This window comes from Miscanthus floridulus, chromosome 3 (genome assembly GCF_019320115.1).
Source record: "Miscanthus floridulus cultivar M001 chromosome 3, ASM1932011v1, whole genome shotgun sequence".
Classification (NCBI taxonomy): Eukaryota; Viridiplantae; Streptophyta; class Magnoliopsida; order Poales; family Poaceae; genus Miscanthus; species Miscanthus floridulus.
The window spans coordinates 51,532,171-51,548,514 of NC_089582.1; the positions used below are offsets into that span (position 1 = coordinate 51,532,171).

The 16,344-nt window shown below is 45.1% G+C and overlaps 1 protein-coding gene across 3 annotated transcripts; it reads right to left on the bottom strand.

The window, feature by feature from the left end:
- Window positions 1-13,468: 13,468 nt before the first annotated feature.
- On the bottom strand, window positions 13,469-15,883 carry LOC136545714 (homeobox-leucine zipper protein ROC6-like). Of its 3 annotated transcripts, none has more exons than XM_066537702.1 (6): window positions 15,665-15,883; window positions 15,455-15,547; window positions 15,045-15,299; window positions 14,767-14,941; window positions 14,243-14,634; window positions 13,469-14,154 (listed from the first exon to the last, which is right to left on the bottom strand). In XM_066537702.1, the coding sequence occupies exons 1-6, from the start codon at window positions 15,863-15,865 to the stop codon at window positions 13,750-13,752; spliced, it is 1,521 nt and encodes a 506-aa protein (XP_066393799.1). In that variant the 5' UTR covers window positions 15,866-15,883; the 3' UTR covers window positions 13,469-13,749. The 3 variants fall into 3 exon arrangements, with proteins under 3 accessions (XP_066393799.1, XP_066393798.1, XP_066393797.1); XM_066537701.1 differs by having other exon boundaries at window positions 14,243-14,637; XM_066537700.1 differs by having other exon boundaries at window positions 14,243-14,670.
- Window positions 15,884-16,344: the final 461 nt, after the last annotated feature.

The window sequence follows — 16,344 nt, forward strand, 5'->3', positions numbered from 1 at the left end:
AATGGTGTGAGATGTTAGTTTCAAAACTACCTTTGCTTCCGCTACTACTACTACTTTATTTGAACTTGGGTTGTAATAACTTTTAATTGTACTCCAATGGATGGTAATGTAATTGTGAACTCTATGTGATATGTGGCATGTATGTTGAATCATGTACGATCTTGGTTGTATGTTGGCGATGAATCGAGACCTTTCGTGGTACTCGACGGACTACCGGGTTTATATGGGCTCAAGTATGAAAGTGCGACCGCTCCACGGCTGCCATTGTACTTGTGCTCTTATAAATTGGACGGTTCTGTTACAGCTGGCATCAGAGCAAGATTTAACATTATTTGCCACATGTGTATTTAAAACAAAGGTTTTTGTTTTCCAAAACCAGTTTTTGGCAACTTATAGTCAAATATATAGGTGTTCAAATCTGAAATTTGAATCTAAGGTGTGCTAGTGATCATTTCCCTTATGCCCAGTTAAGAATTTTAGGTGGCTAAATAAGTACTAACATGGGGGTTTTTATTTCATCATCCATACGGCGTGCTATTGTATGGGTGCCATTCACTTGAGTGGTAATGTATGGATCAAATGCCTCTACGCCCAAGGTAAGATGATGAGTGGCATGACCACAAGTTATGAGCGTGCGGTCTGAGGAGAGAGGTAGCTTTGATGCTGAAGTATATATATGTCTCATATATATACACTAAGGTATTTAATTGTGGGTTAGCTTTTATACGGATATATATGCATATTTATATGTATATATGGGATGTATTGACTTTCGGGTAGCTTTGATATAGAAGTATATATATGGGTATATATATGGAAGTATTTAGTATTCAACCTAGAGCCCAGATTTTCATTTCTGTATTTATATAATTGTGGGGTTAGGCTGAAATGAAATTCTTGTGCAGGTACACTAACAACGAAACGTGTAGCCTGACTAGTTATGCTATTTATGAGAGAACATATGTATGCCACCGTGTATGCCGCTAGAAGTTTTTATTTTCCTAAGTTTCTGAGGACGTATGGAACATGCATGCATCATGATAAATCATTCATTACATACTTGCATTGTTCCTCCCCTGATAAGTTTCTCATTCATTACATACTACTACTACTACTACTACTACTACTACTACTACTACTACTACTACTACTACTACTACTACTACTACTACTACTACTTTATTTGAACTTGGATTATAATAACTTTTAATTGTACTCCGATGGATGGTAATGTAATTGTGAACTCTATGTAATATGTGACATGTATGTTGAATCATGTACGATCTTGGTTGTATGTTGGCGACAAATCGAGACCCTTCGTGGTACTCAATGGACTACCGAGTTTATATGGGCTCAAGTATGAAAGTGCGACCACTCCATGGCTACCATTGTACTTGTGCTCTTATAAATTGGACGGTTCTGTTATAAATAGCCTCTAGTTCACCTTCTGGTTCTTCATCTTCTTCTTGCTCAAATATTGGTTGTAGGTTTTGATCATGAGCTAGAGTTGAATCAGCTACTGCTGACTGGGTATAGGCGCAGCACTGCCGCACTTAGGTGTGGCACTGCCGCATGGTGAAGTTGTGGCAGAGGTCTGCTACTGAACTGCATCAGGTACGTCAGTGAAAATCGGTGCAGCAGCAACTTGAGGAACCTCCACATCAGTAACTTGATCTTCTTGTGGTCTAATATCACCAATAGCCCATTGCTTGATTGCCTCACATGATGGATCCTCCTTTTCTACAACACTTGAATCAACTTGCTCCACTTGAGAGCCATTAGATTCATCAAATGTCGCATCTACTAGAATTTTAACTCTCTTGGAGGTTTTGTTGAAGACACGGTAGGCATGCTCATTTGATCCATAACCAAGAAGAAAACCTTCATCAACTTTAGGTGTAAACTTAGAGGTTTTGGGTTTCTTGTTAAGTATGAAACACTTACACCCAAACACTCTAAAGTAAGACACCTTTGGTTTGTTACCGGTTAGAAGCTCATATGAAGTTTTCTTCAACTTCTTGTGTAGGTAGAGATGATTGATGGCATGGCAAGCGGTGTTGACGGCGTCGCACCAAAAGAGGTCTGGCGTCTTGTACTCATCTAGCATCATCCTTGCCATTTCAATGATTGTACGGTTCTTTCTCTCTACTACACCATTTTGTTTAGGGGTGTATGGAGTTGAAAACTTATGCTTGATGCCCTCTTCATCAAGAAACTCCTCAACAAGACTATTCTTGAATTCGGTCCCATTGTCACTTCTCATTTTCTTAACTAGAAGACCGAACTCCTTTTGTGCCCTTCTAACAAATATCTTTACCTTCTCTTGAACTTGGCACTTGTGATACGAGAAGAATACCCAAGTGAAACATGAATAATCATCAACAATAACAAGACAATATTTGTTACCCCCGATGCTTAGGTAGGCGACCAGTCCAAAGAGATCCATGTGAATTAGCTCCAATGGTTGCTTGGTGGAGACAATACTCTTTGGTGGGTAAGTCACACCTACTTGCTTTCTGGCTTGACAAGCGCTATAAATTCTATCTTTCTCAAAGTGACCATTTGTTAGTCCAAGGATGTGTTCATCTTTTAGAAGTTTGGCCAAGTTCCTCATCCCAACATGAGCTAGTTGGCGATGCCATAACCAACCCATGCTAGATTTTGCCACTAAACAAGTCTCAAGCTAAGCTTTACTTTTGTTGAAATCAACTAAGTATAGCTTATTCTTTAAACGACCTGTAAAGACAATAGAGGAATCCTCCCTTTTAAAGACTTCCACACCCTTATCCGTAAAGAGACAATTGTAGCCCATCTCACACAATTGAGAAACGAACAACAAATTCTAACTCAATGAATCAACATGTAAAACATTTGTTTTTGAATGCTCAAGGGCTATAGCAACTTTACCAAGACCAATCACATCCCCCTTTGAATTGTCTCCAAAGACAATATTTTCATTCGAGTGAGTCATCGGGGAATATGATGAGAACATACTCCTTTCTCTGGTCATATGATTTGTACATCCACTATCAAGCACCCAACTTGATCCACCGGAGGAGTATGCCTGCAAAACAAGTTTAGTTCCTTGATTTAGGTCTCCAACTAGACTTGGGGCCTTTCATGTTAGTTACAAGTATCTTAGGAACCCAAATAGAAGTGTTAAGATAAGCATTAGTCTCCTTGCCAACATATTTGGCAATCACTTCTCCACTACTATTTTTTCAATACAAAGCATGATGCCAAGCTTTGTCGAGGTGCATGGGCCTTCGGTTGATATGCATACTTGTCCATAGTGCCCCATATTGATTCCTTTGGTTTTTGTGAAACCTACTTTTTCTAGAACACCTTCTTCATTGGCTTAGTTTGATCAGGAATAGAATTGGTAGCCTTCCCATTTTTGCGGGGCGCGGCACTGTCGTAGACTGTGCAGGCTTATCTGTACCAATTCTGCCTTTCCTTACAAACTTCACACACTCATAGCCATTCACTATCCTTCTTCCATTTGTCTTGGCTCCTTTTGTGTGCCCGAGGCCATCCTTGATTGAGGGATGCCTTCCATTCTTGTATTGTGGCCCTTTTGGTTCATTCACCTTATTGCCACCAACTTGGGCCTTGCCATCCATGCACCCTTTACCTAAAATCTCATTGAGCCTAGCAATCCCTTTTCTCATAGCCTCTATATTTGCAAGGTTAATGGAGTAAGCATTCAAATCAAGATTATAGCATTTTCCACAACCTTGGCTAGTAGAGGGAGTAGAGGTTTCCTTTGCCTTAGAGGGATGTGAGTTGCTATCCCAAAGAATGCCATATTGCAGCTCAAGTTCTTTGCGCTTTTCATCTAAGTCAAAATACTTTTTCTTGAGAGCAATATGTTCTTTCTTTCTGAGAGCATGGTCCTCTTGCCCTTTGGCCAAAGCCTTGCACAAGGATTCCACCTCACTTCTCTCTAATGCAAGAGCCTCCTTGCTAGCAATATAGAGATCCTCTTGTTTGATAAGAGTATCCTCTCTAGATTCTAGCTCGGCTTGGACACTCTCTAAATCCTCCATTAGCTTAGTGGTGAATAATTTGGTCTTTCCATCAAAATTTTTAGTTATGTAGTTAATTTCTTCATCACTAGATCCATCAACACTAGAGCTATCACTAATGTCACTACTAGAGATATCACTAGGAGGTAGAGGAGGTTTCACTTTTGATTTTACCTTCTCACCATTTGCCATGAGACAAATATGAGGGGAGTAGTAGTCATCATCGGACATGTTGTTGAAGAGCCTTGGTGTAAAGGATGGCTTGTGAATAGCGACGGTTGTCATCTTCTCATCCTCTTCACTTGTGCTCTCTCTAGTTGAGTCCTATTCATGCCCAATGTGAGCCTCTCCCATGTTCTTCTTGCTCTTTCTATGGTTGGCTTTGTCCTCTTTTTTGTCCCTCTTGTACTTATTGTCTTTGATCTCATATGGACATTTGGCAATGAAATGTTCAGTGCTACCACAATTCTAGCATGTTCTTTACTTCTTGTTAGGAAACTTCCTCTTCACTACCTTGCAGCCTTGCCTCTTTAGTCCCTTTTGATATTTCTTCATGAACAGAGCAACATCATCAACTTTCTCATATTGTCCATCATCACTTTCATCTTCACTTGATGATGAAGTTGTCTCTACTTGCTCTTGGACTTGTTTGACTACTCTTAGTTTGCTTGTTGAAGCTTGCTTGTTGATCTTGGACTTGCTAGTAGAGCCTTGCTTGCATGATTTGTTGGCCTTGAGAGCTACATCCTTGATCTTCATGCCATCTAGCTTTGCTTGCAACTCACCAAGCTTCTTTCTCTCATTTGCTTCTTTTCTTTGCATGTCAAAGGTCAAGATCCTCCTAAGTACATCATTTGGTGTGAAGTACTCAAATCTCTTCTTGTCTATAATTAGAGTCACCACGGTCTAATTTCTTGGTGAATAAGCTTCCAACATGATTTTGACTACCTTGTGATCATCTACCTCACCACCACCATAGCCTCTAATCTTGCTGACAATCACCATCAACCTATCAAACATCTCTTGTGGCCCTTCTCTATCCAAAATCACAAACCGGTTGAGCTTGGCCATCAACAACTCAATTCTTGCCTTTCTCACTTTGTCAACCCCTTCATGTGCAAGGTGCAAAGTATCCCATATTTGCTTGGCAACATCAACACCCATCACTCTTTGTATTCATCACCATCCAAAGCACTAAGCAACACACTTGTGGCTTGACCATTGAGATGAATAATGCCCAATTTAGTTGGTGTTAGATTCTTGGGATCAATCGGTGGTTCAAAGTCATTGCAAACAACCCCCCAAATGTCGGGGTGAAGACCTACAAGATAGGCTCTCATCAAGTGCTTCCACTTGGCAAAGATGGTCCCATCAAAATGAGGCAACTTGCCCGCGGGCACATTGATGAAAGATCTCCGATCATGGTTAGGCATAGACATAGAAGAATAATTAAATGATACGGCTGCATATTTCTTATTGGACTTGGCTTTGCCCTTTCCTTTATTCTCCTTCTTGCCACCCTTGGTCACTTGGTAAGATTCATCATCATCTCCATCTTCCGAGCTGCTTGATATCTCACTTGATGATGCATTGGTTGTCTTTGCTTCTTCTTCCTTCTTCTTTCTAGCTTCTCTTCTTTTCCTTCTTGCTTCTTTTTTGAGCTTTCTTTCTTCTTTTCTTTGCTTCTTGTCATCTAACCTTTGCTGCTCCTTCTTCTTCTTTTCTCTTGCTTCTCTTTTTCCTTTTCTTGCTGCCTTTCTTTTTCTCATATCTTCCACATATTGTGCCTTCTCGGCATCAGTCATCTCTAACTTTGGAAGGGTGGTGTTGCTTGCTATAGATGCACTAAGCTCACTATTGTCGGTCTCGTGCAAGCCCATGTCTTTCAGATCGACATCCATGGGCTTCACAACACTGGATCCTCTTCCGAGCTCCATACCTCACACAGTGAAGCGTATACGAGGTTACCTGCTCTAATACCACTTGTAGGATCTCTGGTTAGCCTAGAGGGCGGGGTGAATAGGCCAATTAAAATAAAACTTGAACAATTATCAAATCTGACCCATGGCACTGCCGCTCTGAGCCTACGGCACTATCACGCTACAGCACTGCCAGGCTAGAACAACGGCACTGCCACAGCTACAGATAATCTGGAAGCATGGTTCAAAAACTATGAATCCAAACCTAGATCAGAGAATTTACTAAGCTTCCTGTAGGTGTATAGTTCACAGATCGATAGCTAGAAGTAGCTAGAGAAGCTCACACATGTAGATCGATCACAAACCCTAGAAATCACCTCAACAACAATATGAATGACAACAAAGTAAATCAAGCACATGGTGACACAATAATTTGTCCCATGGTTTAGGTCACCACTAAGGCTTGCCTAAGTCCATGTTGTTGAGGTTAGCCACTAAGGCTTAGGGCTTTGGAGCCTTTTTCTCTCAAGGATTGATGGGAAAATCAAAGGAAACGCTTGAGAGGTTAATGTCACCAATGGAGGAGAGAGAGAGTGAGCACAAGTTTGTTCTATGTCGGTCTGAGCAGTTGAAGGTCAAAGAAGGCCATTGTGAGGGTGAGATGGAGGTATAAATACCTCCCCCACTCCCAACGGTCAGATGAGTCACGGCAGTGCCGCGGTCTATCTGTGGTATAGCCATGCTTCAGGTGTGGCACTGCCACACTAGGCCAGACAGCAAAGGGAAAGGGAGTTTTGAGCTGGCTGTCTTGGCTGAACTTTGAGGATGCTTTAGTGTAAAATTGAGCACTTGGTTGCACATGTTAGCTTAAGCATTGTGTCCCCCTTTATAGTACGGTTTTTCCTATACTCAAATTCAAAATATAAAATAAAATAAACCTCCTTTGAGCTTGATGTCGTCACCTATTGTAATTGGGGGCTCCTCCATTATGTATGACATCCTCATAAATGAATCTCCTGCTTGTCATCTAGATAAATCTCGTTAGTCCTCTAATTGCGTGGTTATTATCACCAAAACCCACAATTAGAGCTTGATTGCACTTACATGTACCCACCCAACGGAAACATTAGGGATGACATACGGTGGTGGAGTTTGTGCTCTCGGGTGGCATGAACACGTTCTCGTTTTGGAGGATCTGAGTGAAGGTTCATATATGTAGGTCTGGGACCTGCATATGTCGTGTGGTAAGGAAACCCAAGTTGGGCCAAATCGATTCAAATCGCCGTTTGCTCTACAGTAATAGGAGACTCGATCAACTGACCTACATCGTAGTTAATCAATGAAACACGATTACTTAAGGATATGAGATGAGATGATTAAAGAAGTGACTGATTTAGACCAGGAGCAAACTGGATACTTCTGATAAACTTAATACGAAGCTAAAACATTGAAAGTAAGGATCCACTTATAGTATGCTTTTCTGCAAAAGTTGTTCTTGCTTCAAACTTTCCTTTAAGCCTACAAACCCGTGGAGTCTTTTCTTTTAGTTAGGTAAGACTTATTGAGTACCCTCAAGTACTTAGGGTTTGTTAACCCCTGCTGCAGGTTCTGACTTGAGCTGCTAATCGAGATCATGTCGGTGGGCTCGACATGATCTGGTTGTCACTCCTACCTTATGTGCTTTACCTAAGTTGCTTCTGTAGCTCTACTCACCTTTTGGATCTTAAGTTAAGTTTTGACTTGAACATGTTTTGTAATCTAATACTATAAGTATTCCTCACTCTGATGTAAAGTTATTTTTGTATCAAGTGTTGTAATGTTGTGGTAACTCCATGTTGATCCTATATGAGTTGTAAAAAGTGGATGATTCGGGGTTCCTCGAGGACACTCGACAGACTATCGGAATTATCTGGCTCTCGTGTGTAGCAGTCAGAGGTCTTTAGGACAATGATAGGTGCATGTGGGCCATATCTCTAGGCTAATGTCAAGAAGGACATGATGGTAGTCGCAGCATTCACAACGCCACCATAGGTTCCAATTAGGTTCAACCCTTGTCAAATATATGAGCATGGGGTACCCTCACCGACCATATATCTAGCTCGTCGAGTGGACGACATCAAAGGACGAAGCCCATGCAGACCACACAAATCTACCAGCTTGGAGATCAAGGCATATCGAGGATATCTGGCACCATCATACCGATGGTAGGATAGAATTGATCTGTTGTAACAAACTAGAAATCCAATCTGCTAAGCCGATTGCCCTCATTATAACCCTACCCTCTCTGCCAATATAAAGGAGGGTAGGGACCTCGTGGCTAGATCCGACCCATGTCATTCAAATCTACTATGTAGCTAGGAGCAATAGCCCCTGTAACTGAGCATACAAATACAAGAAGAGCAGCAGCACCAACTGGACTAGGGTTTTATGCACTACCGTGGCCTAAACTAGTATAAATCATTGTCTATCATGTGTTACCATATGATTCCTCTTACGTGATCACATTGCTAGGCATTGCTGAAGCTAAATCATCTGACAGTTGGCGCGCTAGGTAGGGGCCTTTCGCATATTGATTAATATTATGTTTCAGATGGGAATCATCTTCAACTTTGACGACGATGCCGAGAAGATGCAGCCAGGCAGGAGGATCACCTTCGATGACCTAGACTTCATCACCAATTAGTTTAGGAACTTGCAACTGCAAGAACCCGAGCCACCCATGGAGGAGAAGGAACAGCCTCCCCCGGTCTACGCATTCTTTGCCGGACTAGAGGAAGTTGTGGGCGTGGGGCCGTGTGCTCTCGCCCAACACCTAAACTGCTACGTCCGCAACATCTTCACTGAGATCGGCTGAGAGCATGACCTCCACGTCGCACTCCATCTCTAGGAAGATCCAAACTGAGCTCCTAGATCAGATCTACAATTATTACCCAACCACGTCCTTCTCGATTTCCTGATTAGATTAAGGAATGCGGATGCAGCTTAGCTGGCTTCAACAAGCCCTCGCGGAACCCACCGAACCTCATACCGAGGAGAGCCACTCCTATGATCCGGATTCTCCCGGAAGCTTTCACGATCTCATCACACGATTTGTCGGGACAGTCACCCATGGTGATGAAGAGATGACTGAAGTCTCGAAAGGATGGGAGGACATCGATGATGAGCAACCCATCGTTGACCTCGATGATGATCAGTTCCTCCTCAAGTTCCTGGACTTGGAGGAGGAAAAACCCAAGGAAGGGAATGTTGAGTCCTCGAAGCAACTCGAGTGCTACATGAGCGTACAAGACCCTGAAGCAACCTCGGGAAGAACTCGAGAAACTTGCACTCAATTGTCCTACTCCCACAGCAGGTGATGTGACCATCCCCAATGCTTCCTATGAGACCAGCGGTGAAGCTCGCCTACGCCTACTTTGCTAGAACGACACGCTCGAGGTAGAAAACAATCATCTTCTCTAGCAACTCGAGCAATCTACTGATATCCACCAGACTTCGGCGCCGATTACCCACCCGACGAGCAACCAAAACTTTGTTGATTGCTCTTAGGGAATGGTCAGGCTACTCTAGTTGACTCCTAGGGCTGGACAGAAAACGCCCTCGACTACTCAACTGCTAGCTATAGATCGGGAAGCTCCCAAAGCTAGTCACACCGTGGCACCGCGCGACCGGTGGTGCCGCCCCTCGGGGGCTCAAGGTTGATCAACGGGACCCAAGCGTCCACCAACCTGAGCATCACCCTTACCTGATCTACGATTAGCTGGGAGGTGATTGGGATGCTTGCCTAGTTATCGATGCACGACGATGGGAATGTGAAATTCGCAATCCCACATAACAAGCGGGCAATTCCCGTCCTATCAACATCGGTGGCAGGCGGGGTCGCACGTTTGGGAAGCATGCTCAACCACCGCTGACTAACAAGCATATTACCCCAAATGCCATCCCCGATGACCGCAAAAGGCAAGTATATCTTGACATGTTCGAGCCGATCATGAACAGTCCTTGTTAGAACCACGGCTTCCCCGTGACCCATCTCGCCAAAGATTGTGTTGCCTATAGGCGGCGCATCGCTCTGGAAGAGCAGATGCGAACAGTGCGGGACATGTATTGGGGAGATCACGATGATGACGAGGGAGGCGATGCAACCACCGGATGTGCGATGCTCATATTCAGTGGCCCTAGGCCTATCAAGATCGAAGACTCCAAAAGCTGACCCATAGGTAGGTCTCTACACCGGCTGCCCCACTATACCTATGCTGGTCTGAGCGGCCAATTACCTTCGATCGCATCGATCATCATGATCGGGTGGTCGAGGCCGGACGATTCTCCCTGGTGGTCAGTGTCGTCATTGAGACTATGAAAATGACGAAGATCCTCATGGAGATGGGGGTAGTGGCATCAACATCCTTTACAAGGATGCCATCGACAAGCTCAACGTGGACATAAGGAAGCTGCATGCTTCGCAGTTCCCCTTCCACGGCATTGTCCCCGGGCAGCGTGTCATGCCCTTGGGCACATTAGATCTCTCTGTGACACTCAGCGACACGATACAATATCAGAAGGAGACACCCTCCTTTAAAGTTGTTGATTTCCAAGGACCCTATAGCGCCATATTCGGGAGGCCGTGTTACACCAACTTCATGGCGGTCCCGAACTACGCCTACCTCAAGCTGAAGACGCTAGGGCCACGCAGCGTGATAACCGTGTCTGAGAACTTCAATAACGCTTGTCAGTGTGAGAGGGACGTCATCGAGTACGTGGAGACTAACGCCCTAGACCCAGGGTTGAGAAGGACGAGTTGCTCGGGGGCTCCGGGTTACCCCTGCTCGATGCAGGAGAAGAAGCTCATGCTGATGGCTCCGAAGCAGCCGCCTCTCATCGTCCTCGATCCCTCAACCTCGACCCCGCCACCGGCTCCTACTCCCGAAGGTCTCCCCAGCAGCGGAGGAGGCCTCATCGGGTCTTGAGGAGGCAACCGAAGACTTTCAGCTATGTTGGTTTTATGTTTCATTTTCAGTTATGGCTATCATTTACATTCTGCAAGAACATTTCATTATTATATGAATAAATCATGGTCTCTTGAGTACCTTGCGGAGAACCTCTCTGGGTCACTCGGGGGCTAGTTTCTTCAGTTACATTATCGAGTTTGTCCCCGTTTTATGCAAAGCACGTCAACATGTTATACTAACTTATCAACGTGCTCGAGGCTACAATGATAACCATGCGTGCCACTTTTCCACGTTTTATTTTGCTCGATCAAAGTCTCATAGATCTTGGTTGGTATAAGTGACTCAACAAAGCCTCGCGTGGACTCGATCAAAACATTTTGTTTTGACGAATAATCCCCAGGTAGTTAAAGTCCAAAACTTAGCCAGCACCAAACGCTAAAGAAAATGAAAGGTAGAGAAGCAGCTACAACTGAACTCTGTTAGTTTCCTCGCAAGCTATGGCGGATTACTACAACTCTAAGAATCTTTCCAACCCTCCGCATCAGCAGTCCCAGTTCAAGGTCCGCAAGATTCCAAGAATGATGAATACAACAGCCAATACACTTGCAAGAAAGGCCTTCAACTCTAATGCAGTTTCTACAAACTTTAGCTGCGCTCGTATTCTTCACAGAGAACTTCCTTTGTGTCCTGTACAATTAGCCCTCTCGTCCTTAGACTGGGACATCTGTGACATACTATCTGTAAGATGCTGTTAAATTTAATGCATGCTGGTTATAATTAAAAAAAAACTTTTGCGCCAACAAACAGTAAAGTGAATAGCACAAAAAAAGATAAGTGTAGCAGGCACTGCAAATTCTAATGCTCCACTAAGAAGCCAACCATGCACATCAACGAGCCATTTCAAATCAAACAACACAAACAAGTCCATCGGGGCCCTACCACTTGGGACCATTCGAGTTGCCCACTGACATTAGCTATTTACATAATGTTGTCGATCGAAGGAAAGCGGGAAGTATGTTCCGAACATCCCAGCTAACGCTGTGCATGGATAAAATTAAACCAGGCATGGCATTTTTAGAATGTCAAGGATTATATTACAAATGAAGTAGTAGAGGCGAAACTGGTGGTTTTGCTGGTGTCTGACTCAACATCTATCATCGGGGCCCTACTACTTGGGACCATTCGAGTAGAGGCGAAACTGGTGGTTTTGCCGGTGTCTGACTCAACATCTATCATCAACGCATATTTCCGAGGCACCAAACCTCAGGGAGTAGCTACATTTTCCTTGGCAAGTGGAGCAATCTCCTCTCCATCAATGCCAGCCTGACTTCCCTCGACTCCAAGGCCAAGAAGCACCTCCTCCCACTTCTTTGCAGCCCCTGGACCCAGACATAGAGGGGTTATCCTTATCTTGACGAGTAGCTGTATGTCAACGATAAACGGAAATTTTAACATCTGAGCCTACTTTCCAGGACAGGTCTTGGGCCATGCAGTTCTGAACCATCTCATGGAATGCCGGGGTGTCGTACTGTTTCAGGGCTCGCGTGACAGTTGACGCTACTGCTGTGGCATCAGCTGGATCTACAGTTTCACACTACAAGATAGGGAAAAAAGTTAACCAAACGCTATTTATTGAGCCTGAGAAATGAATCAGTGGTTGCCTATTATTCTTTACCTCGACACTGAAAGAACCCATGTGGAATCCGGTGACACCCTCCTTAACCGTGTCAACAAGTGCTCCAGTTGATGAACAGATGGGAATCTGTAAAAATATTTGCAGCATTGATGGTCATTTTTCCACACTTTCTCCACTTAACTATGTGGTATTTTCTTACACTTAACAGAGAATCAAGATGTAACATGATAAGAAAAAATGAATGTTAATATTTAGCTTTAATAATACTTATATGTGTACTCAAATTTGAATTGTAACAGAGCAAGTTATAAAGTCTTACCACTCCATATCTCATCCCTTGCAACTGAATGAGACCACAGGGCTCAAACCTACTTGGGACAATAATGAAGTCCGCGCCAGCAAACAGCATATGTGCCAATGGAACATTGAATTTCGCTATGCCTCTAGCATTGTTTGGATATTTCACTTCCAGCGCTGCATCAATTCCTCCTCCATCTTCTTCTTTCCTGTGCCCTGAAGAGTGAACTGGATAGTGATATTGTTGCGGCGGTGATTAAACTTTCTATAGTTGTATTACCTTAATGTGCCCCAGATAGTGATAGTGGTCAAACATGATTGCAGAAGTATCCTCATCATACAGGGCAAACATGCCAGAGGAAAACAACTTCTGCATGCAGAGGCTAGAGCCCAACCACCCAACTGCTAAACCAGGCATCCAATCAACATAGTATTGCATCCGGGGCCTAATCAGGCTGAATTCAGCCGTTAATCACACTCATTGTGCAAACCAGGACACATCTTAACTTGGATTCTCAAATGGATATTGATACGAACAACCTCCGATCACAATTTAAAATTGGACACTGCCATGAAACTTACCTGAGCTGCAAAATATCAAGAAACCAAGGCAAACCGAAAAACCTGATGGCAAGCTCATAGTGAAGAAAAACCAAAATTTTCACGCAACAAGTGCTAGTAACCAGATCAGTACTAAGAAAACATTATGACAAACCATCCTATCATAATCCATATTATTAAACTGACACAAATCCATGACAAAAGCAATAAAACAGTGAAAACGAGAACGGCGATAATGTTCCGAAAAGGGGACTACGCCACTGATAACTGAGTCTAAACGTTATTATTCTCTCGACAAATCTCAAATGGTAGAAGCATTATTAATCGACATTGTGCCCGACTCTTGCGCCTCGCCTTTTGCATCAAGCTGGGATGATGATGTTGGCCTTGACGGCAGCCTTGATCTTCTTCAGTGCACGACAGAGCAGCTTGCCAACGTCGTCAAAGGCCCCGTCAGCGGCATGGTTGTCAGATGGGGATGAGCCGGGCAGCAGCGCCTGACATGCCACAGTGAGGAGGGACCCAGCAGTGTTGTCGCGGCCGACGACCGTGCTAGAGGAGGTCGGAGCATGGCGAGCCCTGCCGTGGCCGTCCGGAAGAATGGCGAACCCAGACGGCAGGAGGAAGACGGAGCCGTGGTCACCACCGTTCATGACCGCACGCATGGAATCCTCTTCGACAGGAGCATACACCACCATGGAGCATGACGCGTCGGTGCACTCCTCCTGCAAGATCAACACCTTCTTGCGGTCGGTTCCATCGGTCACCTGCAACAGAATTGAATCAGATAGATATCCGGTGACTCTTTGCTGTGATACATTGCTAGCTAGAACTTCTAATAATTAATAAACTCACATTGGAGTAGAGGACGGAGACAGCATTGCCATTGAGATGGCCCGTGTCCACAGAGCACAGCTCAGTCACTGCTGCACCGTTGGCGAAGGCGTCCCACTCGCCGCGGCGCTGGCCATCACAGAGGTACTGGAACACAAGCTGTGGCGGAGTGTTTGGCAGCCACACCGTGGTGGTGGCACTCAGCACCAGGTCAACCACGCTGCCGGCTTTCTTCCAGGTCACCATGCGCACAGCTGCGTCAGTCCTCCTGGCGCCAGTGCCAACGCTTGCAGGCCACTCGTAGATCTTGCTGGACGGCTGAGTGACGGGACCAGAGACAGCCGAGTAAAAAACCTCCATCATGCGTTGGGCCAGCTCCAAGATCCCCCTCTTCCCCATTGACGAAATGGCAGCTGCTGTGGAAGTTTTCAAGAACAAGCCGTGCTCAACTGTTTCCAGCTAATTAATCCAAGAGCTAGCGTATATGAAAATGAAATAAGAGGTTATATATGGACAGTTTCCTTGTTGTCCATAAAATGACTGACCTGTGTTGACGCCCCTTGGGGCTTGGCTGGAGTGCAGAACAGCGAGGTATTCGCACTGCCTCTGGAGCGACGCGAGCCAGCGGTGCGCGCCGAGAGCCTTCCCAGAGCGGAACAGTGGCCTGAACATTGTTGGCACGGTGGTCTCGTTGTACTCCGCGTGGACAACCCATGTTATCTGCAATGCACGAGAGAATTTCAAGTTGAAGGTCTGAATTCTGAAATATAATTACTGTTTATGGAGGGATTGTAGTAATAAGCAAGAGTAGGACCGTACTTACCTTGCAGTAGCCATTGCCCATGTCCTCAATGAGGCAGCCGGACGGCAGCAGCCTGCAGCTCGTGTACCACGCCGGAACAACAGTGTTGTTTGCAACGGCGGCGTCAGCGATGCGGCTGCCTGGCGGTCCAAGGATGCCGTCCACGGACACGTCCATCATAGCCCACTGCCCCTTGGCCACCTGCTTGGTATACCTCAGAAAGTTGATCCTGCAGTTGAGCAGACGTGGCGACGGCACCTGAAGCTCTGCGGTCATCTGCAAGTGCTCGCGGTGCTCCACAATGTCAGTTGAACGAACAACACAGATAGGATACATACATCTATCGTTGGCTCAAAAAACACATATGTACGAGGTGAGTGTGTGTGCGTGTTGTGGATGTCTACATTGTACCGATATGCATGCGAACTCACAAGCTGAAGATGTGAACCGATGACGCCACCGGAAATGGCACCTCTGGCGCTCACACCCGCCACGATGCCAGGGAACATCTCGGACCAGCGCTTCTGATCGACAAACAACATAAACACAAGCACCATATTAAAGGAACTTTAGATGCATATTTAGCATTGCTATTGCTGTAGGAATGGATCAGCCGGAGAAGATGTGTCCAGTGCACGTACCGCGTGTGTAAGGATGGCGACGAGGGAGGCGGCAGAGGCTCTGACCATGCCAGTCTCCCTGGTGGCCTCCATGACGAATTCGTCCGGGCAAATCCCATGGTGCACCGGCAACATTTTCTTTTGGTAGCTCAGCACCTCTCCGTCCGGGGTGGGCAGCCACAGCGGCTCCCCCTTGGTCGCGAGTAGCAGAAACTGGTCCATGGCAGCCTCTGCGTGCCTGTGGAGCGCTGGTTTTGGAACCAGTACTGCACCTGCCTGGCCTCCAGGCCAATCTTTGCGCCAAGCGCGCGCCGTGTCGGCTCATCTGGGTGGTTAAACCGTTGGTATGCACTGCACAGCACAAGATAGATAAAGGGCACTCAAGCAATTTTTAAGGCCAAAGTAAACCAAGCAAACATTAATTAATTCTTTCTCGCTTAATTTAATCGGTTGTACTGTATTACGCTATAAGTTCTCGAATCTGCTCCGGGGTGTGGCGTTTCTGGCGTTTGGACGCCGTCTCAGGCTCTGGAGTGTAGTCCTCATCGTTGTAGTCTTCATCACCAGTGACCTGCTGCCCTTCCTCCTCCATGGGTTACCTTGCACTAGCAGATTAAAAGGTATAATCAGTGTCCTCATCAGTATATAGTAACTTTAAAGGGTAATATGCTACGATAATTAGGAGGTAATAGCTCAAATAA

Bases quoted from the DNA above. Each gene is read 5' to 3' on its own strand.
- LOC136545714 (XM_066537700.1), bottom strand. From the start codon at position 15,865: ATGGACCAGTTTCTGCTACTCGCGACCAAGGGGGAGCCGCTGTGGCTG. The intron at 14,671-14,766 runs GTCAGTCATTTT...AGCTGGAAACAG, and splicing joins CCCAAGGGGCGTCAACACAG to TTGAGCACGGCTTGTTCTTG. The intron at 14,155-14,242 runs GTGAGTTTATTA...ATTCTGTTGCAG, and splicing joins TCTCCGTCCTCTACTCCAAT to GTGACCGATGGAACCGACCG.